We start from the raw sequence: 25,653 nt of genomic DNA on the forward strand, positions 1-25,653 counted from the left end.
ATTTGAACAGTCTTGGAAGAGAGGTCACACAAGGACCATTTGTGTAAATTATTCTAAAATTGGGCAAGCAGTTTCACGCAAGAAGATTTTTAAAGTTTCCACAATATACATATAGGGAAAAGTGACCATGCCCTCTGGCAGCCATGTTTTTGACAAATCAAAATAATTTGAACAATCTTGGTAGTGGGTCACACAAGGACTATTTATGTAAAATTATTTTTAAACCGGGCTAGCAGTTTCAGACAAGAAGATTTTTAAAGTCTCCACTATATACATATAGGGAAAAGTGACCACGCCCTCTGGTGGCCATGTTTTTTGACAAATCAAAATAATTTGAACAATCTTGGTAGAGGATCACACAAGGAACATTTGTGTAAAATTATTCTAAAATCGGGCAAGCAGTTTCACACATGAAGATTTTTAAAGTTTCCACTATATACATATAGGGAAAAGTGACCACGCTCTCTGGCGGCCATGTTTTTTGACAAATCAAAATAATTTGAACAACCTTGGTAGAGGGTCACACAAGGACCATTTATGTAAAATTATTTTAAAATTGGGCCAGCAGAAGATTTTTAAAGTTTCCACTATATACATATAGGGAAAAGTGACCACGCTCTCTGGTGGCCATGTTTTTTGACAAATCAAAATAATTTGTACAATTTTGGTAGAGGGTCACACAAGGACCATTTGTGTAAATTATTCTAAAATTGGGCAAGCAGTTTCACACAAGAAGATTTTTAAAGTTTCCACAATATACATATAGGGAAAAGAGACCACGCTCTCTGGCGGCCATGTTTTTTGACAAATCAAAATAATTTGAACAATCTTGGTAGAGGGTCACACAAGGACCATTTGTGTAAAATTATTCTAAAATCGGGCAAGCAGTTTCACACAAGACGATTTTTAAAGTTTCCACTATATACATATAGGGAAAAGAGACCACGCTCTCTGGCGGCCATGTTTTTTGACAAATCAAAATAATTTGAACAATCTTGGTAGAGGGTCACACAAGGACCATTTATGTAAAATTATTCTAAAATTGGGCAAGCAGTTTCACACAAGAAGATTTTTAAAGTTTCCACTATATACATATAGGGAAAAGTAACCACGCTCTCTGGCGGCCCTGTTTTTTGACGAATCAAAATAATTTGAATAATCTTGGTAGAGGGTCACACAAGGACCATTTGTGTAAAATTATTCTAAAATCGGGCAAGCAGTTTCACACAAGAAGATTTTTAAAGTTTCCACTCTATACATATAAGAAAAAGATACTTCTGTCAGTAATCTCCATACTTTTTAAACAAACCAAATATTTTTTACATTCAAAGAAAGCTATGACAATAACACCTGCTAATGTGCTAGGTTGCAGGTATCTGCAGTAGGCCAGGACAGAAAACTGTGTGTATAACAGATACAGAATACCATACCATGTCACTGTTATAAAAACCATAATTCTTTCTTTATATGAAAACTTACTAAAAAGGACCCCAAACAGCTATAATTCATCAATATTATAATTAAAGGTTATTTAATTGGAGGTTCTACTTTGAACAAGTACATTTTTAAATGAATGCTTTTCATATGCAGTATAACAGTAATCTAAGAAATAGACTTAAGAGCTAAGAATTTTTTATGGTAGGGCTTACTGTGAAATCATTAAATTTAGTGGGGGACTTATTTTCGTGGATTTCGTGGTTGAGTCAATCCGCAAAGTTTAATCCCAACGAACAAGTAAAATTCCCATTCATTTTATGTTCAAAAGTTGAAATCCACTAATTCATATCCCCAAGAAATTGCTGTTTTGACCAAAACCACAGAATTTCATGCCCTGAAAATTAAATGATTTTACAGTATTGCAAAAAACATCAGTCAAGTATATTTTTGAAGAGCTTTGAAATTTATTTGATTCATTCAAGGTAAACTAGTTATCCATGGTTGGAAGCAGTTAAACAAATTTGATGAAAGATGCTAAATGCTAATGTCTAGTAATGAAGTACAGTGTAACTATGAAATATTGTAGACTAAACACTTCTGTCCCATAATCCTAGTAAGTTTGGAAAAACTCACATTGGGATGCCAGCATTAATGTGGTTCAAATATCTTCTATTTGTGAAAGCCAGTTCACTCTTGCTAAAATCTTACTGTGAAGTCATTAAAATTCGTTAGCATTAAATGTAAGTTTCCTCAAAACGACTATTGTATTGTAAAGTAAATATATGAATTTCAAAATTATACTTTTTAGTTATAATGAATTATTTGCTGTTCAGAATTTTCATGGATGAATGCAATCACAAAATCCACTAAAATTTGTCCAAATGATCTTACAGTATTAATGTTTGCTTTAAAAGTCAATCCCATTCAAAAAACACTATGTTAATACAGACAACTTGGCTCTAAATAACGAAAGTTTCACTAATTTGTTCCAACATTTGATGGTATTTAAATCTGCAAATAAAGACCATATGTAATAAAAATATTCCTTCCCGCCTGCTTAGCTCAATATGGAGAGCGCAGACCTACAGAACACTGGGTCGCGAGTTTCATCCCTTGGAAAGACATGTTCTCTGTGATAATTTGGTAAAAGACATTGTATCTGAAATCGTTCATTCTCTATCTCCGATTCATGCGGGTTAGTTGGAAGATAATTGTTTGTACTGGTACAGAATCCAGGAACACTGGTTAGGTTAACTGCCTGCTGTTACATAACTAAAATACTGTTTAAGAACAGCATTAAACACAAAGCAAACAAACAAATATCTTCTAGGTTGTCTCCAGCATTGTCTTTATATTCAGGTCCGACTGTATTTGTATCAACACTTACCCTGCTAAATTTCTATAATGAACTTGTCCATCTTTCAATTTGAACAGTACCAGTGAGTGTTAAAAGGGGTGCTTGCCAAAAAGATACTGACTGAATGGCAGTCTGATCAAGATCTACACTGGTCGCAAAGGCAGAACCAATTGTGTCTAGCATGATAAGGGTTAAACATAACTTTGTTTTTCTTGACTGTTTAATTAACACTTTCTCTGTTCTGTTAAACTTGTCACTTATAACTCAGTCATTCTATCTCCATTTAGTGCAAATGATTCTCTAGTCAATTGAATACTGAGGTATCTCTGCAACATTTATCAAAGTGATATTTTTTGGACTTCATAGTTTATGGTGCATTATGCTAACCATTACGTGTTTTCAACTGCTGTAAAATGATATATTTTTGTGAAGCTAAAAGCTACTACATCTAGTCTAAGAACTGAAACTTCTTTTCGAGGTAGAATATTTGTGATATATGGCCATCATCAGAAGCGTATATGACTACTTACGTACTTTTAAGTTTTAACAGTATATGTTTTTTTCGCGAATACAGTCAGTTAATAAATACTGGTTTCCCAGTAGTTTCCGGACCCAAATAGTTTTCCGGACCTTTTACATTTCGTGCTGTATAGACTTTATGCCGTCGTAAAGTATCTTGGTAACAATATCATATCATCTAGACCTTTGTTGCCTTTACATAGCAGTGAAAACCTAGTATTACCGACTTATCTATTATTTGAATATCCCGGTTGTTTTAACTTATTTCGATGTAATTGTTTACACAAGCGATTGTCAACTGCAGGGGAATTCCCGCTAAAGTGCGCATGCGCAGAAATTGAGGCCCCTTGAAGGTAAACATCAGTCAATTGATGCTCCCCTTTGCAGGCGATACAGTAAAAACATTCCGATAGTATTAAAATAAAACAAACAGAGTCAGAAAAATCAACCTATTCACTATATTGCGGCATTAAATTATCGATTAAAAACAGGAACCAAAATAGACGGGTATTTACCTACGATACCGTAGATCAATCAAATGTTTAACAGCAGTGTCCATGCCTGAGTGGTCAGGGCGTCAGACTACTAATTTTGAGACCGTTCTTGTTCTTTTCTTTTAAAGTTGTTAATTATAAAGTTCTTAATTTCTTGTTTTTTGTAATATTACCAGTCCGCTCAATACGTTCTGTCATTTTTAGCGTGACGTTGCAAACATTATTCAAACGTAATTAGACGTAACTGTAATGAGCGTATTACAAATCTAGTATTTGTTAAATTCTTGAAATATACTTTTCAAATCATCATCACGCCTTAGAATTACGTTCTAATTTTGAATACATATAACGAAACTGGAAATGTTTGCTTTTAGAGAAAGGTTACAACTGTTACAATGAAAGGTCCGGAAAACTACTCGGAATAACCGAGATATTAAAGGAATTAATTGCCCCTTTTGAGGCCTCACCTACATTTGTGTTAATGAACGCAAGTGTAATACGAATTCTGCATGGTGGTTATAAAGAACCTAGCTTTTTTTCTGTGAAAATTATGTTTCTACTATTTTTTGTTTGAAAGTTACTAGCAAAACATAGCGATTTCGGTCCGGAAACTACTGGGAAACCAGTATAGCAAAAATAAATCCCTCAAGAAAATTTCTAATTTTGCAGTAATGTATATGACAAAGAGAGATAAACCCCTAAAATTCATTGAACATCAGGATGTCACTAGTAACCAAACCACTATTTTATTTTTTTGTCATTTATTGATCTATTGTTTTAACAAACCTGAAATAAAACAAACACACTGTGTTCCTAATTATCAGAGACTATCTCTGAATTTAAAAATTATTAATCTATGGAAATATAGCAGTACAGAAATTGTACAGCATGCAACAAAATATCACAGTCACATAAAATGGCTAGACTTTTCTTCTACTTTTGTTCCACTGGGTAATGGTATTTTCAACTTCAAATTGAAATTTCAGATGCTGTCAGAGCAACATTTCTATAAAGTTTTGTGACTCCTGGTCAATAATTTTTCAAGGTAAGTGCAATACAAACTTTTTTACCCTTAATGCGTATTACTGACTAAGTCATGGACCATAACTCTACTCTTGCTGTGTGAAAACAGATGCACAACTTCACATGCTGAATAGTATTCCTATATGATTTGATGACTCAAAGTCAATTCTCCGCTTCCCCCCCCACCCCCTCGAGATACATGCGACACAAACTAATGGAACCTTTAGGCATATTTTTGACTAAGACAAGGGCCATATCTCTGCTCTTGGTGCAATCTCAAACAAAACCTCATGTGCACTTAAGTTCTGAATAACAATCCTGATGTTTGCTGACTAGGCCAAACTACTTTTTTAGATATGCTGTCAATAAAACTGTTGACAGCACATTTTAGCCTCGATGATATGGTAATATGACAACCTCACAGCTTCAACACTGGGTGTTAAAATGCAGGAGCACCACAGACATTATGACATTAAAGGACAGGCAGATAGGTAAAATCACATTCTACAACGCAGCTTAAAGGCTTCCTCACATATCAAACCTTGATAAATACAAAGGCTAAAATCTTTGACAATGAGAGGCAATAATTCAAAATAACAACCTTAGCCACTTGTCCTCTCAAAAAAGTATATACAGTCATATAATTTTTTTGGAATGTTACAGCTTACATGATATAAAACAACACATATGCATGTTTTTTTCATGTTATAACAACAGAGGAATCCACAAGCATCTGGTTCATGCCCAAGTCTGCATGGGGAGAGTGCCAACATACCCTTAAGGATTCTGCTGATACTATAACAGAAAAATAACACAAGTTTAATGAAATTCTTGCACAACACATGTACAAACCTTTTATGCTATATGTAAAGTGCCTTTGAACGTGTTTATCATGAAAAGGGCGCTATATAAATCTGGTATAACAATTATAATACAGTAATATATTTCATTGATCAGCATATGAAATGTGTAGCAATGTCAATGGTGTGTAATGATGTTAATGCCATTACCTGTCATACTTCTTTGAATCACCTGGATTTCCTTTTTTTTTTACTTGTTCAAAAATACTTGTCACCACTTGTGTGACATGTAACATTGTATTTCTATCATAATGAAATAATTTACATTATCCCATAGAACCTGCATATATAAAAGGGTATTTAGCAGCGAGTGTAATCACATACCCGTTAGACTGTAAAGACCACCACAGCCAAAAATAAAAACATGTCCACATTAGATCACAGGCCAGATCCTGCTGTCTGTACAAAATGCAGCATTAAATATTTCATGGCAGTACCAAGTACATGTTCGTCCAGCAAAAATAATGCCTTGTAAATACATACAGCCTACCATTCCATTTTCAAAAACTGAAAAATTCTTTGAAGAAATGACAATGTTCAAATATTTCTCCTCAGCAATTTCATTGCAGAAAAAACTCCCTGTCAAAGCACCTGTCACCTGCAGTTTTCTAGCAGTAAGTTCTATAAATAGGATGTTTCAGTTATCCTGATACTTGTTCATAGATCTTCTTCACTGTAAATATCAAAACTGTTAGAACACTTATTCCTAATGTCCATTTCACAGCCTTCTTTCCTGCAGTTTCCTTTTTAACCAACTGTTTTCTAGGCATTTTTATCCCTTTTAGGTCTTGTGCACTAACCAACTGAGGCCTGAGATCATACAATACTTCTATAGCAGCACGGTTCCCAGCTTGAACAGCACCATTCATAAAGCCACACCATACAGTGGCTGACTCGGTACCAGCAAAATGTATACTGGAAATAAAAAGGTTGTATGTTTCAACAAGCTAAATGGTTATAAGTGCAAATAAAGTTCCATGGCATCAACATATACACCCTAAAAAAACAGTAGTCTATACATACTCTAGATATTGATAAGATATTATTTTCAAACTAAAAGACATTGCAACCATGACCTTTGACTTCAAAATCTTATAAATTTATGTACAAGTTTCATCATAATTCAACTGACAGAGGTTGACAGCTATACATATCTGTCCTTTCAAAGACAGCAATCAGTTATTAACAATTTAAAATAAAGTTCTAACTGAAAATCAAACTTAACGGTAATAAAGATACAGGTATTTACCTATCAAAAGGTTGCCGCAATCCCTTTGCATAGTATCTCATAGCCCCTGTCCCCACACAGCTGACTGGACCACCTTCATTGTATGGTTCATGGTCCCAAATTTTCTCTTTGTAATCTAAGTATGTGTACACCTTATCTCCAAAAAATTCAGCTAACGACTTTAATACGGATGACTTTCTACTCTCTGCCTACAATATTACAAAAAAAAGCTCATTAAACTTTTATTGAAAAGTTCTATTAAATATTCATATTTACATAAATGTTATTACAGACATCAATACCAACCTTAGTTTTCTGTCAGTGACATTTTGTTAGCTTTACCTGCCTTAACATTCCCACAAAACCTACACTTTACCTTTATTGCCTTGCACTACAAAAAAAACCTATACTCTACCTTAACCTGCCTTATATTCCCACAAAATCTATACTATACCTTTAATTGCCTTACACTCCCACAAAACCCACATTGTACCTGAACTCGCCTTATAATCCAACTAAACCTACACTTTATCTTCACTTGACTTACAGTCTGCAAAGCCTACACAATACCTTAACTGCCACATGGCATTAAGTTCTCATTATTCTGCTAATAAAGTTGTCACACAGGCAAATTAAAACCTTTGATATCTTAACTTACATTTTGGCATTGCCACTGTACTGCCTGGATCCCTCCTATAAACCCTATTAATGCTGGTTCCCCATTACATGATGTAGCATCATAAACAACCCCTACTGGTCCTAGATCACAACTGATCGCTGTGCTTTCTCCTCCGTTAGTCACAACTTCTCCTGAACAACCTGCCTTACGCCAAAATCCCTGAAAGAGACACAACACAGTTCAGTGAAAACTAGTTAGGTAAGTAAACACAATGAAAAGTCAGGTAAATGAACACTATGATAAGAGTTAGATAAGTAAACACTATGAAAAAGTCAGGTTAGTGAACACTATGATAGAGTTAGGTATTTTCATATTTTTTCTTTTATATACTTAGTACAATTTTTTGTTTGTTGGGTTTAACGTCCCACTGACACAATTATAGGTCATGTCATATGGCAACTTTCCAGCTTTGATGGTGGAGGAAGACCCCAGGTGCCCCTTCGTGCATTATTTCATCACGAGCGGCCACCTGGGTAGGACCACCGACCTTCCGTAGGCCAGCTGGATGGCTTCCTCACATGAATAATTCAACGCCCCGAATGAGGCTCAAACCCACATCGGTGAGGGGCAAGTGATTTGAAGTCAGCAACCTTAACCACTCAGCCATGGAGGCCCCTCAACCTACAACAGGAGTGAACAAGGAGCTGCGTTCAATAAACGCTTGATGCCCCCAGTGGCATCCTTGTCGATAGATTTTGCACCTAAGTCCAAAACGAGGTCAAGGTCAAGGTCAAACTGAGGTCAGGTGATGTTTAAATATGAGGAATAGTCATAGTTTACATCTGTATTAGTATCAATTCATTCTTGTAAGGGGTATTGATGATAGACGAAATGGTACCATTTGGTTAACCAAGAGATGGCCCATATAAAGCAACCTAAGTCCAAAATGAGGTCAAGGTCAAACTGAGGTCAGGTGATGTCTGAAGATAAGGAATGGTCACAGGTTACATCTGCATTAGTATCAAGTCATTCTAGTAAGGGGTATTGATGCTAGAAGAAACGGTCCCATTTGGTTAACCTTGTATGGACTGATGAACAGACAGACAGAACAATCACTATATGCCTCCAGCATCAGTAGATGCTGGGAGCATAAAAAGTACAGAAACTTTCATAATCTGCAAACCTATTTAATGTAAACCTTTCTTTCGGTCCAGACAAGTTCTGATTACAGAGGTTCCACTGTGAAAAACAAGTAAGGTAGACAAAGCAAATACATAAGACAAACTCAGGATTTCTCAGGATTATTTCAAGTGACAGAGTAACATTTATCAAATAAAACATACCTCAGGATATGTAGCAACAAACTTGATAATACTAGATGGTGGCATTCTCTTTATGATTTCTCTTTTTTCAACTGGAAGAATGGGACAGAACTGAATTTTACCTGAAATGTATATAGTAATACATATATACTTCACTAGTAACACTTCGGAGATATTACATTAATTGATTTGATAGTAAATAACCTTGTATTATTGTATAGCACAGTAAGGAATTTGCATCTTAATACAAAGAAAACTTTTCAGAAGGTATGATGTTTAATGTGACCAATGTGTTAAAATAACATTTGGGCACAAACTTTACAAAATGAAGAATGTTACCCAATCCATATCAAATTTAGACATCCTCTCAATTACTTTATATGATTTGGTTTAAATATGTCTTTACTTTTTCGTTTATTTTGTTGCGTTTTAAAATCACACGGACACAGGTTTAGGTCACATGACAACTTTCCAACTATTGACAGTTGAGAAAAATACCAGGAATCCCTAACAGCATTATTTCAGACCTGGGCAGGCATCTGACCTTCCTTCAGCAAGCTGGTTGTCATCCTCACAAGAAAGACATACAAGGTTTAATGACATATGCTCAAAATAACGCGAGTGTGTGAGGGTTGAACTGGGATGAGAGAGGCTTCAACCATAATAATCATTGAAAATAAGATAGCAAAATATATTAAACATACCTATCTGGATTGGAGGTATAGCAATTATAAGTTTCTGACATTTATAATTGTACCCATTCTTTGACCAAACAGCAATTCCATCTTGATTCTGTTCTATTCTGGTTACCGGCTCACTCAGCAACACTCTTGAACTCCCTATGGACTCGAGCAACTTTAAAGAAACCTGCTGTGAACCACCCTAAAATTGTAACAAATCAGTTTCAATCTATCAAAAATTAATTATACATCCCACAAACATAACTAGACATTCCAATATACAAGTTGCAACAATATTTCAATTACAAATTTGAAAATTCACCCAGTACATCCTTTTTTCCTTTTCACTCAAAGAAGTGCAAGTATTACAGCCAAAAGTGTATTAAATATTGCATCATCTGAATAATGACCAAAACAAAAAACTGAAATGTTGTAAAGCTTTAGTGTATGCTTCATCCATACAACAATCCTCTTGTATTTTCATCATTCATTACCACACTGGCCACAGCTTTATCAGATCAAGTGGTTCCAACGTTGTTTGAGCGGTGAATTTTACGCCGATCAGATGGAGAAATATGGCCGATACTACAAATTTCCGGTATTTTAAGTATGATTTAAAGGAATTTCTACCCGTTAAAAAACGAATCAAATGAAAACGACGGGTGCACCTGGAGCGCAAATGTGTCTATGTTTTAGCACATGTGTCCATTTAGCTGAGATTTGTGCCGTTTATTCAAACACTTCTGTACGGTCCGGCGGGGGAAGGAGATTTTTGACAGTTTTTGACAATATCGCATCAAATATAGTGTTAATCAGTAACAAGTAACTGTTAAAACACTTTTTGTGTAAAGGGCTACCTCTTAAAACAAAGCGTGTGTATTTTCATAGAATTATTCAGGGTTATTTCTGAACAATCGGCCGAAAACCTAATGCAACGCCGTTTCGAGTGGGTCGTTATGCAACGCAATCAAGTGGATACCGTTCTGTGTCTTACTTCCGAAGTCTTACCCGTCTTAAAAACAGTCATTAAAGCATAACTATGAATAAATTTAGTGAGTTTTATAGCATTATAATGATCCCGCCATTTCTAATATATTGTACTTTTACATTTTTATGTTAGCTTAACATTTAACATATTTTTGTGGAAATTGTCAAAAAACATCAACACAAAAACATAAAGCAAGGATGAACATCGAACAATATCATTAAGTAAATAACAGTAATAGTTCGAAAAACAAGAACCATTTTACGGATATTTCTCTCCACGAATGGTACTGAACTAGCTAAAACTTCCAATACACTAATTTATATTTACACAAATTAATATTTCCTTTTTCTCGTGCAGCTCGTGTTTTACATGCACTCCTTTTCAATAATAGGTTTTGCCTCATTACGTGTTATAATGCAAAGGTCAACCATCGGGGTCAAGTTGTGTCCACTATACCTCTCAAGTGTTAAAATTGTTTTTCTATTATTTAATCTAGTAACCTAGTTTCTGACCTCAAATAATAAAATTTTGAAATTGGACAAAATTCAAAGAGACGAACATTCTGACAAAGACTATATTTATGATGATAAAGTAGAAAATGTGGTTTCTAGAGTGTTAAAGAGGCAACACAAAATAACTGTATTCTTTTGTGTTTCCATGATGGTAATTATACATGCTTTGCATGAAGAAAATGAGAAACTAGAAAATGCTTTTGTAAAAAAGCGCATGTCTCCCCCAATGCAAAGTCCTATAGGCAAGAAGTCAATAGGGGTCAGGCGCGAAAGTCAAAGAGACACTGATGGTTGGCTGCAATAGAGATCATCTACTTGGCATGTCCAGTCATCCCGCTAAATTTCAACACTCTTAGCGTAGTGGTTCTCAAGTCACTGTTCAGGCTCCTGTGACCTTGACCTTTGATCAAGTGACCTCAAAATAAATAGGGGTCATCTACTCTGCATGTCCAATCATCCTATTAGGTTTCAACATTGTAGGTCAAGTGGTTCTCAAGTTATTTCCAAAAAATGATTTTACATGAACAGGCCACTGTGACCTTGACCTTTAATAGACTGACCCCAAAATCAATAGGGGTCATCTACTCTGCATGTTCAATCATCCTATGAAGTTTCAATATTCTGGGTGAAGTGGTTCTCAAGTTATTGATCGGAACTGGTTATCAATGTTCAGGCCTCTGTGACCTTGACCTTTAATGGAGTGACCCCAAAAACAATAGGGGTCATTTACTCTGCATGAACAATCATCCTATGAAGTTTCAACATTCTGGGTCGAGAGGTTCTCAAGTTATTGATTGGAAATGGTTTTCCATGTTCAGGCCCCTGTGGCCTTGACCTTGAACAGAGTGACCCTAAAACTGTTAGGGGTCATCTACTCTGCATGACCAATCATTCTATGAAGTTTCATCATTCTGGGTCGAGAGGTTCTCAAGTTACTGACTGGAAATGGTTTTCAATGTTCAGGCCCCTGTGACGTTGACCTTTGACAGAGTGACCCCAAAATCGTTAGGGGTCATCTACTCTGCATGACCAATCATCCTATTAAGTTTCAACATTCTGGGTCAAGTGGTTCTCAAGTTATTGATCGGAACTGGTTATCCATGTTCAGGCCTCTGTGACCTTGACCTTTAATGGAGTGACCCCAAAAACAATAGGGGTCATTTACTCTGCATGAACAATCATCCTATGAAGTTTCAACATTCTGGGTCGAGAGGTTCTCAAGTTATTGATTGGAAATGGTTTTCCATGTTCAGGCCCCTGTGGCCTTGACCTTGAACAGAGTGACCCTAAAATCGTTAGGGATCATCTACTCTGCATGACCAATCATTCTATGAAGTTTCATCATTCTGGGTCGAGAGGTTCTCAAGTTACTGACTGGAAATGGTTTTCAATGTTCAGGCCCCTGCGACGTTGACCTTTGACAGAGTGACCCCAAAATCGTTAGGGGTCATCTACTCTGCATGACCAATCATCCTATTAAGTTTCAACATTCTGGGTCAAGTGGTTCTCAAGTTACTGACCGGAAATGGTTTTCAATGTTCAGGCTCCTGTGACCTTGACCTTTAATGGAGTGACCCCCAAAATCGATAGGGGTCATCTACTTTGCATGTACAATTATCCTATGAAGTTTCAACATTCTGGGTCAAGTGGTTCTCTAGTTATTGATCGGAAATGCTTTTCCATGTTCAGGCCCCTGTGACCTTGACCTTTGACAGAGTGACCCCAAAATCAATAGGGGTCATCTAATCATCATGACCAATCATCCTATGAAGTTTCAACATTCTGGGTCAAGTGGTTCTCTAGCTATTAATCGGAAATGGTTTTCAATGTTCAGGCCCCTGTGACCTTGACCTTTGACGGAGTGACCCCAAAATCAATAGAGGTCATCTACTCTTCATGACCAATCATCCTATGAAGTTTCAACATTCTGGGTCAAGTGGTTCTCTAGTTATAGATCGGAAATGGTTTTCAATGTTCAGGCCACTGTGACCTTGACCTTTGACGGAGTGACCCCAAAATCAATAGGGGTCATCTACTCTTTATGGCCAATCATCCTATGAAGTTTCAACATTCTGGGTCAAGTGGTTCTCTAGTTATTGATCGGAAATGGTTTTAAATATTCAGGCCCCTGTGACCTTGACCTTTGACGGAGTGACCTCAAAAACAATAGGGGTCGTCTACTCCAGCAGCCCTACAACCCTATGAAGTTTGAAGGTTCTAGGTCAAATGGTTCTCCAGTTATTGCTCGAAAATGAAGTGTGACGTACGGACGGACAGGGCAAAAACAATATGTCTCCTGGGGGAGACATAATAACGAGTATCTAGTTACAAATTGACTGTGACATATATTAGGCCAAGACAATGTGTGTAATGTCCTAACATTTTATTGAATAACTGTACCATTATGTACAGAAATCAGTGTATTTAGTAAAATTTCAATCACATTTTCAGGCCTCGATCTTAACCTACTTTTGCTAGTAGCCAGCAGGGCTACCAACTTGTGAAATCAAGTAGTCCGACTAGGTTTCTGGTAGTCCCGTTTTGGAAAAGAGAAAAATATATTACAGTCTTTCGAAGTTCGCCTTATTTTTTATCAGCATTTGTCCTTTCGGGCAAGTAAGTTAAGAAAACCACTTGCCCGAAAACATTTTTAATTGCCCGAAATCATTTTGTTTATAAATATGATGTATTTTAGTTTATGCTTGATTCAACATTTAGTTACTTAAATGGTAGGCAACTAACCTACCCACACTATCCATGGGCAGGCTAACACAACGAAAGTGGATAACCATGTTGCAATATTCAAGTAACTAGCAGACAGAAATTATGGGAGAAAACTGTAGAAAAAAAGTAAGACCTATACCAGTATCTAGTTATATGCCAGGCGTGGGGTTCAAATTTGCACTACCCTTCTAAAACTTAATTTTTTAGCCAGGGCCTTTAAAATATTGTGTAGCTGTTCAAATTTAACTGCAATAATGGATCAGCCTGGTCAGCGCCCCCTGCCCCCAACCCCCAAAAATGTTGTGTTTCTGGTGGCATGGCAAAAAAAAGTAGGGTCGGTATTTTTTTTTAGCATTATTATCAAGTAAATGTAGCCTATTATCACAGTTCGGGGCGACGTGGACACAATAATCATCCTCAACCCACCAGTATTTAAAGCGAAAAAAAAACATTAACAATTATCGGTAATTATTCTGTTGATAAACAAGTAATTGCATGCTATGGCCTTGTTTTCATCATCAATTAAAACCCCCTCAAAGAGCTAAAAGACGTGTGTCAGTATCATGGCATCTGAAGTGGAGATCAAAGCAGTTTAGTGGCCCGAGATTGTCATGGCATTACCTCATGTTTTCGCGCCATGTGGCACATCACTGTCTGATCGTACCGCCTCGGTTCTTTAAATTGCTGAGAAGAAATCAGTAAAAAAGTATCTTCTTTATTTTTTTTTAAAGTGAATGTGCAATATCCCGTATAAACTAACAGGTAAATGTGTCAGACGATAGTAGTAGATATCCTTCCTCAGTGCCCTATTTGCCCTCAAGGAATTTACATTATTGTTTGTTAAAAGAATATCTGACATAGTGTCGAGTCAAAAAAAGACATGTACAAAGATTCATTTACTTATTAAACTTATCAAAAACCACAGCAACATCATACTGCTTTATTTTAAAACAATCATTGTTTTTATTTACGTTCACGAGGTCCCGTAACCTATTAGCAAAAATCGTTTTACTTGATGTATTTAAAATTTTAAATTGCTGCCGCTTTTTCATTATTTAAGATTTTTTAATTCTGTTTTTTGTAATTTCTTGTCAAAAGTCTGAATTTTATGACCATAGTATATATTATTTATTTACTTTTAGAAATAAATAAATAATTAAGACCGCGCTGTTTGAAATTTTACAAATAAATTATTGTATGAAACTTCGATCGTTTTTATAGAATTTTGCCTACATTTCTGTCGACATCTTATTAAAATCGTTATAGAATTCAAACTGTATTACTTCTAAAGCGGTGCTGAAAATTTGAAGCGATAATATTAAAAAATAAATGCACTACAATCTTTTTCTTTGTGTACGTGTCGATAAACATTTAAGTAACGGCGATAGGATAGGTCGCACATGCTCTTTGAATGGAAAATTACTGGCATGACGTTTTGATATCTTTACGATTCGCGGGTAAATTCCAGTCAGTCCAGGTAATTTTTAGGGATGTAATTTCTGAATTTTGTAAAGTTACTTTATATTTTGCAAATCTGAAGTCATCAATTCATGCATAAATATACGAAAGCTAGTATTTAGGATTTTCATTTCAGATTCATGAAGTTCTTTTTGTGAAAATTAAGGGATTTAAATTTCGGAAAAATGGCTGACCGGTGTTATGCGGACCGAAAATATCGTTGTCATTTAAAAGGAAACATCAGATAAATCGGTGAAATATCACGCTTTTATTATTAACATGTTTGAAAACTTAGTAGCCCGACGGACTACCCAGCTTGGGAAATCCAGTAGTCCGTCTGAAAAACTGGTAGCCTCGGGCTACCGGGCTACCGTCAAGATCGAGGCCTGATTTTGTTTCTACAGTGTACGATAGTTATTCATCTATGTTTTTGAAACTATGCTGAAAAGAGATTGACTGAATTAGTTTGCAGATGAAGTTGTCACAACACATTTATTCAGGAATGGCCTAAATTGTCCATCTGAAAACTTGTAGTACAACTGTATATTACCAGTATTTCAAGAATGATTTTCATGAAGTTTTTGTGAGTGAAAAAAGTAGGTCACTAGGTTGTGGTGGGTCTTTAACTAGACATTTCTGAACTGACCTAGTGACCTTGTTTAAGGCCTCAGTTAATTCAGTTTTGAACTTGATGATAAACATTCTAACAAAGACCAAAAATCATTTTAAAAAATGTAGACTCTGAGGGTTACTGTTAATACAGTTTTTATATGATTTGACCTGTGACCTTTCATTTGACTTGATCAAGATTTCATTGAGACATTCTGACAAATTCTTATGAAGGTCAAGTAGAAAATGTGGTCCCTATAGTGTTAACAAGGCCTTTTCCTGCCATTTGACCTGGTGATCTTGTTTTTGAATTCATGTAACCCAGTTCTCACCTAGACTTCATACAGTAGAGACAAACATTGCTATTTAAGTTTTATGAAAATCAACAAAAAATGTTCTCTACTGTAGTGAGTAGTTATTCATTCATTCTCTGCAAGACAAGTGCACCAAAGAAGAACGGCAGAATTTACACAACAAAAGCAACTTAAAGGCTTTTCTAAGATTTGACCTATAGGAGAGATCGTGTTTGTACACAAATCCGTTGTATATTCTATTTTTAGAACTGATAAGACAAAGATCGGGTGGGCAGATGCCAAACGTCCATATGTTTTTTTTGATAACAGTGATGTTTTTCTAATGGCTTAAACTTTCTTAAAATACAAACGATATCAATAATTTTTTGATCAATGGAAAGGATATAAAACAAGCAATTTATTGATAACTTTTAATCATTATTTCGAAATAAAATGGATTAATTATGAACGCTAAACTTACAGTGTTTTTTCTAAAAGTTTGGAGCATCGCTACACTGCTATTAATATTATATGTCATTTAAAATGGTTATTCATTTTCAAAAGATATTTGAATAAGAAAATATGAAAATTGTAAGCATTTCAAAACTTTTTGAATTTTTAAAATCCATAAATGAACGAAGAAGGTATTAAAAATTGAAAATTTCGATCCCATACACCAACGATGTAAAAATATTTTGTTTTGCCCACCACCAGATAAACAGGTGTTGATGCATGACGTCAGGGCAATCTCTCCTATACTGACCTCAGGTTACCCAATCTTGACCTGACCTAGTTTTCGTAGACAAAGGTTAATGAGATCAGGAAGAAAATGTAGCCTTTAGGGTAATATTTTCAAAAATCAATAATTAGAAAGCATGTAAGATTGCACAAATATCAGGCATGAAATGGTTGCTGGGTCTAAACTCTGCTTCTCAGCCAGCCAGCCAGCCAGGGGTGGACAATGGGGCGGGGGTCCTGTAGGATTTCACAAACTCCATCCTTTGCACAATCATGGTGACATTGCATTGTAAGAAAACATTTTTTTATGTGTGATCAATTAATTTCAAGACATTGACTGTTTGCACAGAGAGTGGAGGGTATGTCCTGACCCATAGTGTGTGCATGTACTTTGCCTACGTGATACCATTCATGAAATTGCGGTCATATTAGAAACTGATTAATTTTGAAGGAAATAAAGTAAATATCAATATTTCTTCGTATAAACAAAAACGTTTATTATATGCAAGTGTTACCTTTCGCTTCCAACACTAAAACTTGCAAATTTGGATCTTTAGCGAGCAGAAATCTTGCTGCAGTTAGACCCGAAATTCCCGCACCAACAACTATGACATCTGTTTCCCTAGTTGCCATTCTCTTAATTAAACATGTCAATATCGAATGCACGTATCTGATAAAGTATTAAATCTTTTAAGTATCTAAATGAAGCCTAGACACAGTGTAAAATACCACCAGCTATCTCTGAAATTGACAATTTTTGACAGATGGACTGGTTACATACCTTCAAATACCAGAAAGAATAACTAACTCAAAGGATAATATCTATATTAAAGAAATCATTAAATGCTTCTGATGTTATAGAACACAAGCGAAATGAATCATAGATAACTCGATCTGACATGGTCTGTTCTAGAATTATACATAGAGCTCCAAATTCAGCTACCACTATGTGGTCTCAGTTGTAGTGGTTCTCGTATCGATGGGTGGCCTCGGTGGCTCAATTGGTAGAGCGTTAGCCAAACTAGCACGGTAAGCCGAAGGTCGAGGCTGCACATTTTTCCTGAGACTGCTACATTTGGAGGTTCTACTGAGGTATTCACTCTTGGAGTCCATGCAGAGCGAAGCAGTTTGGCTGGGTGTGTGTATGTAAATTCAGTTAACAGTCTGCGTGGGCATTGGCCAGCTGTGCCAATGTCTTGCAATAAGAGGGAAGGTGTGTAGCGGTTGTCATATCGGGTGGCCTTGGTAGCTCAATTGGTAGAGCATTGGCACGGTAAGCCGAAGGTCCGAGGTTCGAGTCGAGGCTGCACATTTTTTCCTGAGACTGTTACACAGTCAATCGGCAGCATGTCTATACTTGCACTGTTTCTAAAAGCATGGAGCACATATTTGTTTTAAAAATTATGACACGTCATGATAATTTTAATGACCTGCTAAGCCAGTATCAGCTTTCAATCTAAAGATAGCTGTGAAATTCAACTTATCAACTTCACACAAGAGGTGTGCCAATCTTAAAAGTGATAAACAAATAGATGTCATTGTTATGGATTCTAGTAAGGCATTCAACAAGGTTTATCACAATAAACTAGTTCACTACTTGGATAGCTGGGAGTCCATCCACTAGCTTCGCCGTGGATAAAGTCACTCTTAAAGGACCGAATTCAACGTGTTGTAGTAGCTGGCTGCATTTCAGATACTCTACATGCACTATCTGGAGTTCCCAAAGGCTATATTCTCGGCTATTATTTCTTCCTTTCCTACATAAACGATCTTCCTAACTCTATAAAAGGGAAAGCCAGATTTTTGCAGAGGATACTATAGTATGTTTGACAGTAAAATGTTCCTGTAACGAAAAATCAAATCATCACATGAAAAGGTCATATACCATGTTACAAAACACTTGCCAGGCTTCAAGAAGAATATGCCTCATATGTTTGATCGCCACACACACAGATCAACATACACAGGAAATTGCCCAGCGGCGTGCACTAAGATGGGTATAAAATTACTATTTTTGTTACACTAATGCAACACAATTACACTTTTGACTGGCCTACTCTTGACAAAAGGATTTGTAATGATCTATAAGATATGCTGTCTCCCTCCAAAAATCCTGTAAGATGATTCCTTGGAACAATAGAATGCAGCTAAGCAAAATGATAGCAGGATCGGTTTAACTGAGTCTGTTCATTAGAGGTAATGAAATGTGCAAAACCCCTTTTGCCACGTAGCACTGGCCTCCGCTGAATACTGTTATTTTAAAATTGAATGTACTCCAAGACCGAGTACCGAGTTTTGAGACCATCACCATAATTTAAAACTTGTAACATTTTGGGCTCTCCCCTATTTTTGAGGGGGTTGGAGTTCGGGGTGGCCCTTATCCTTAGAGTTGCCCTTGTCCTTCTGTCCGAATTTGTGTCGTGCATATCGCAAAAAGTATTTGAAATTGAGCCATCAAATCTCACAGGATTATTATTCAGCATGTGAAGTTGTGCACCTAGTGTAATAAATGGGATCTCACAGAGCAAGCCCAGAGTTACGGCTCTTGACTTATTAGTCAAAGGATGCATCAAAAAGGCCTAAAAGATTGTGTTACATATACCTCAGAGTTTTTGACGTAATATTATGAAACATTACAGGAATACTCTTCAGCATAAGGAGTTGTGCACCTGGAGTTTTGTTTGAAATTTCAGTCAGCCAGACCAGAGTTATGACCCTTGACTTAGTCAAAATATGCATGAAAGGGCATAAACGTTTGTGTCACGTGTATCTTAACCCTTACCCTGTTAAATTTCTATAATGAACATATCCATTTTTCATGTTGGACAGTGCCATTAACTGTTAAAAGGGGCGCTTACCAAAAAGATACTGACAGAATGTGCAAGGCTGATCATGATCTACACTGGTCGCAAAGGCAAAATCAATCACGTTTAGCATGAGAAGGGTTAAAAGGTATTTGACATAGGGCCCTGAAACATAATTGAAATATTATTTAACATTTAAATTTGTGACCTTAGGTTTTGCTTTGGATTTCTGTTGGTCAGACCAGAATAATGGCCATTGATTAAGTCAAGAATAAATCTTAACCAAAGTATTTCCATTCAATGCCAGTTTGGCTAGGAAAGTGTAAAGTAAGCCTATCAAAAATTTACAAGTATTTCCAGCCCTATATTGAGTATTCTAGTCAGTTCCATATTCTTCAGGGACAATTCTAAAAGATAGGCTTAAATATATTCTGAAGAATAACGTAAGACGCCATTGTAAATTCAGAAACGTTTCGGCAGGATGCTACAACGACAGGAATTTGATGAAAACGACGGCAAAATGCTTTCAAACTCATGGGAATGTTGGGTTGTTTTTTTTACCATGTTGTCTGTGCAACAAGCAACTGGCAAGCTGTGAACCAACTGGTCTATTACAATAAGGCCAAATATGAGAGTTGTTAGCAATCGATGTCGCAGTTTATATAAAATACTACGTGTTTCTACATGGATAACAGTTTATAAGTCACTGAATGATAGATTTAAATCTAAATTAGGCTAGACCTGTGAAAACAAAGTAAAAAAAATAGCATGTAGAAGATAATAATCTTAATCAAAAACAAAATTGCTTCACGCTGGAGTATAATTCTTTTATTAATCAGGCCCAAAAGTTCATCTATTTTATGCCTGACTATGTGTGCCATATTCCTGGTCCTTGAACTGAATGAATAATCTCTTAGTATTGTTCAGGAGTGCTTTTTATGGCGTTATTTTCTAATGTTATCTACGTTTAATGGCCACTTGGGTCAAATAAACAGAACAAAGGCACTTGAGATAGGTTCATCAAATGATGCTACATACTAATATCGGTGACCATCTATGAAACAGTTCATAAGGAGTCGTTCCAAAGACAAAGAAAGAAAACCCAAATTTACCCCAGTGTAATTATAAGGATTTCTGCAAGTATATCGGCAAAACTAAAAATTTACTTGGGCATACTCAGCTAGTACTAAGGCCCTGGCTTATTTTTCACTATTTATATTATTTAACTTACTGAAAGAATTGTTTGTATATTTAAAAAATGTATTACATAATGCAGTATGGAAGTTATAATAGGATTATATCGCGAGAAAGCTTAATTTAGTATACATGTAGTGTACATTTATTGAATGGATTGCCGGTTAATAAGAACTAATGCTGCCCGAGAGACCGATAGGTCAGCAGTTTTGACTATTTACAAGCAAGCCACTCAATAAGTGTTTTAATATATGACATCAGAAATTAATTTTCTCAGTTTTATTTTTGATTCTTTGACTTTAAGTAAACATGTGTTGGACACATAAAAATGATTGTATAGCACAAACTATGGACCAGCGACTTATATTAGGAGTCATGTTATAATAGGCGCTTATTGACTGTCAAGCTGCTCGATAGTTGTTTTAATATATGACTTAACAGTTTTGTCTTATTAGTGTTAGTATGGTGTTTATATAAGTAGTCATATAGAATAGAATATAATAATAATGGTTATCAAATAGTACCATATGTCAGGAGTTCATGTTAATTTAAGAATTGTTTAAAACCGTTTGTCCGTTCGGATAATCTAGAGCCCGTGACAGCAACAAACTTGAATACTCGAGATATCTTCACAAAACTTGGTATGTAGATAGAGGAAAATACGAATATTACGCACACATTTTCTGATACGATACGACAAAAAATAGTGATTGGTAACGGACAGAGTAAAAATGCACAAAAATACGAAGGAAAGTACTTCAGAAATTTCCATGAAACTATGTATGTAGGCAGAGGACAATAAAGACATTGTTTTGATATTGTTCGGCTAGCACTGAGCTAACAGTAACGATGACCACGGTACTATCACAACAAACCAAAAGATGCCCGTGCATATAATGGTTACAAACGAGAACTTATGCCGGAATATGCTTCATGAAATGTTAACACTGGTATCCCAGTAATAAAATGATATCTTATACTGTACACAATTAAGTGAGACTAAAATGGTTCATACTTATTATTTGTATTTTGTAATCAATCCTGGTGAGAGCATTGTATTCAATGTAGATTTACGATATTTCCAAGAAGTTATGTGGTAAGTATCATGTTTTTCTCTAAAATTCAACAAAAAAGAATAATTAAAATTTATCTGACTTCTTCCATTTAATGCATCTTAAAATTTCAGGGTTTTATCTCAAATAAATATTACATTAACTTTTCTCAAGTAATTCAGGTGCAAGTATTTTAGTCCAATAAAAAAACTATGTCTGCTCATTTGAAATATTTGTGGTTGAAGGAAACTGTAAATGTTGACGGTCATCTCATAACTTCTTTCTTTTTCTCAACGCCCCGGAGACTTTGACGGCAAAAGGGACAATTTAAATAAACGAGCTTTAAAGAGTATGCAATGAATGGACGGTTCAATATAGAATTGGTTTAATTTATTGTATAACTTTATCTAATACGTTACAGTTTGGTACATTAAATTTGTTACATTGCAGATGTTGTGCATTACATTACAGATGTTATTCATTACATTATAGATGGTGTTCGTTACATTGCAGATGTTATTCATTACATTACAGATGTTGTTCGTTACACTGCAGATGTTGTGAATTCCATGATGATTGTTACAATCACTCTCCAACAAGGTTTTGTAAATATACATATTCTACCAGACCAAGGACACACTTTGGATTTCACGTTGCTTTCTTTTCACAAATCGATCTGATTTTTGATGAACAGTCAACATAGTCCCATTGGTAATTATGTGTAGGACTAAAAACACCACCCACGTTAGTACCGTATTTTATCTGTATGTTAGGTTGGAAATTTGTAAATGACACGGGTATGTCTTCGTCGCTTAAAAGCCATCTAATATGTCATTCAATATGTATATTGTTAATATCAATCTAATACTGAACATCTGAAATTTGTAATGTGTATCAAATTTAAGTGTTTGCATACGAAAAATAATTAAAAAAAAATACTGTGGAAATTCTGTTTTGCAATATAATTCTGCAAGTATCGTGTTTCATCAAAATAAACTGTATACCCAGAAAATCTTTTTGCACTTCATGTAAAATGCGTCTCTGCCGCAAAAAAGTTTGTTCATTTGTTCTTATATCTGTAAAAAAAACTGTTTGTTATAGCTTTCCTGCAAAGTGTTTAACAGTCTCATATGCGATCTTTGTTGAAAAATGAATTTTGAAAAAAAGAACTCGTACCTGAAACTCACCTTTCATTTTTTTCAGTTGATTTTGCAGAAATTTGTTCTCTGTTTCAGTTTCAACAATAGCAAGGTGGCCACCGTATTTTTCGCAGGAGTCCTGTAACAATAAATGTGTATTCCAATACACAACTAGGCATAATGATAGATAGATTAGCCCTTTTAGGTACAATTATTTTGGTAAAAAGTACACAACAAAGCATGCATTGACGATATAACAACATTGATATATATGCATGAAGGTAGTAATTCGCCGGATATGCCTCCGTGGTCCACTTGAATATAGTCCATATCCAACACCAAGGATAATACAAAAAACACGAGAAATCAATATTTTCAGTCTGACATTTTTGAACATATTATGCATAATTAGATATTTTTCATGACAATTTGCTGTATTCCTGTGTTGTCTCATGAAACATGTTATGATTGTGATATCTATTTAGACATATGATTTAATTGTTATATCTCTTGAAAAATAAGTTACGGTCTCAAACAAATTTTCCAAGCCATTCGTTCTAGTACAAACATGTTTCTTTAATGTTTCTTTAAAGCTTGACTTATTTATGTACTGTAACTTCAAAAGAATTTACCATTGCATCAAATAACTCTTTCGGCGTGTCTTCAAAGAGATAACAGGATCCACGAGATGAGACCCATCCGTCAGGACATCCAAGTTGAACAGGCTCAATCAAACCGAGCCTGCAACATTTTCGTTTTTGTCGTGTTGAGCGACCTGTGAAGTTTCCACTTTTCTCTATTTTGAGTAATTTATAACTGTTAAATAAACAGTAAGCAATATAAGATGACAAGTTTTTTGGACATTTATAAACTTCTGTAGTTAACTGGAGGAGACGTGTCGGTCACGTTATGGAAATGAATATCAATAACAGAAAAGAAAACAAGTATATTGTCCTAAAATGGTGAATTTAGTCCCTTTCCAAGCATTTGAGGTGAGCTTTTCAGAAAACATGGAAAACAGTCCAGATAAAGATGTTTTGCTTTGTAACTTAACATACACATAGTGTTAGAACAATTAAAACTATTTAAAAAGCTGAATACATTTGTGTTGTGTAAGGAGGAATTTTCAAAACTTTGGCGGTCATCTTGCCGTGACCATTTTGGATTTTGGAATTTCGAAAGAGAGACTTTGTTCCCAACAACATTTCATTCCCCTATACAATTGTTAAAAAAAATGTATGTCATCCAGGACCTTTTTTCTCTTGGAATCTGGTTCTTAAATTTGGTCCCAGACTACTTGTGAAACAGAAACGCGTGATTTTCAGCATAGTGCATTTAAAATAGAGAAAAGTGGAAACTTCACAGGTCGCTCAACACAGCAAAAACGAAAATGTTGCAGGCTCGGTTTGATTGAGCCTGTTCATGGACGGTAGTGGAAATGCATGCTACTGTCCACGCCCTCTAGCCCCGGGTTGAGCAGAACTCAACATTTACACGTTCTAAAAGTACAAAAAGCAATTTAGAGACATCCGCAGATGTATTCAAACGGCGGTGAACATGGAACCTTCAATGATACAGGTGTTGAGGCGTGTAATTCCATGAAGAGCGGCGGTTGGTCCCCAGATAAAGTAAAGGGTTTGCCCCAAACGAGAAAACAATGGGCAGAACTAAACAAACTGGAATTTAGGAAGGGGATCTGAGGTTATGGAGCCTGCGTATCACAGGACCTGTCAAAAGACAAAATTAAAAAGCAGGCACCATATCCAAGGGGTGATTAAACAATGCTCAATGCTATGAAAGCGGGAGTATTGGAACCACCCAGGCCGAAATGGTCATGTTGAGAAACTAAACAGTACCAATAACACAACATAAAAGTCGTGCTGAACGACCTGAGAAGATCGAAATATAAAGCCATACCTATTTATTACAAAATGTAAAGGTAAAGTTTCTTGTTTAACGTGGGTAGTCGACGAAAGTCCCCACCTGGAATGGATGGAACAACTAATTTCCAGCCGAGCCCACGTCAGGCGTCATATTTACCTCCCCAGCATGAGCTTATAGCTGTTATTACAGTCATTTCTGTGTTTTGACAATCGTCACCGATCCTGTCTCAAAGTTTAAATGTCTTACAAGGACTATTTGTTCAACTTAATAACAATGGGCTTTTTTGCCCATTGCTGCTTTTGTTTTATGTGATGGGAAAATAGGTAGTTGCTTGAATTAACGTATAAAAGTTATATTCCTTTCTTTCTGTAAAATTACAACAGTATATCCAATTATGCAGATTTTTGCCGGGTATGTCTAGACCGCGCAAAGAGTAAAAAAAATAAAAAAAATAACTTGTTTTCGATTACTAATGGAGTGGTCATGCTGTCCGGTTCCGACATATTCTATTTACTGCATGAAATAAAGCTGACAACGTTGTCGTTGGTGGCAAATCTAATTACTTAAAATGTTTAAAAAAAAAACATTTTGAAATTATTCTTGGTCGGCATTTTAAAACGTTTCTCATAAAAACTTGCATCTTTGTTACCAAATATCAAATAATATGTACTTACGTATTTTCTGCATGCCATCTCCAAAACAAAACGTGCAAAACATCA

General features: G+C 35.7%; 1 protein-coding gene across 1 annotated transcript in view; it reads right to left on the bottom strand.

Annotated features, from left to right (window-relative positions):
- Positions 1-4,551: 4,551 nt before the first annotated feature.
- LOC123563582 (amine oxidase [flavin-containing] A-like) overlaps positions 4,552-25,653 on the bottom strand; it is a 34,945-nt gene continuing 13,843 nt past the window's right edge. The window contains exons 5-10 of the mRNA XM_053524988.1: positions 10,548-10,551; positions 9,564-9,741; positions 8,881-8,981; positions 7,577-7,756; positions 6,940-7,127; positions 4,552-6,605 (exon numbers count right to left, since the gene is read on the bottom strand). Coding sequence (XP_053380963.1) covers positions 6,332-6,605; positions 6,940-7,127; positions 7,577-7,756; positions 8,881-8,981; positions 9,564-9,741; positions 10,548-10,551 — 925 coding nt within the window. The 3' untranslated portion in view covers positions 4,552-6,331. The remainder of the gene's footprint in view (positions 6,606-6,939; positions 7,128-7,576; positions 7,757-8,880; positions 8,982-9,563; positions 9,742-10,547; positions 10,552-25,653) is intronic.

This window comes from Mercenaria mercenaria, chromosome 2 (genome assembly GCF_021730395.1).
Source record: "Mercenaria mercenaria strain notata chromosome 2, MADL_Memer_1, whole genome shotgun sequence".
In the NCBI taxonomy this organism is placed as follows: Eukaryota; Metazoa; Mollusca; class Bivalvia; order Venerida; family Veneridae; genus Mercenaria; species Mercenaria mercenaria.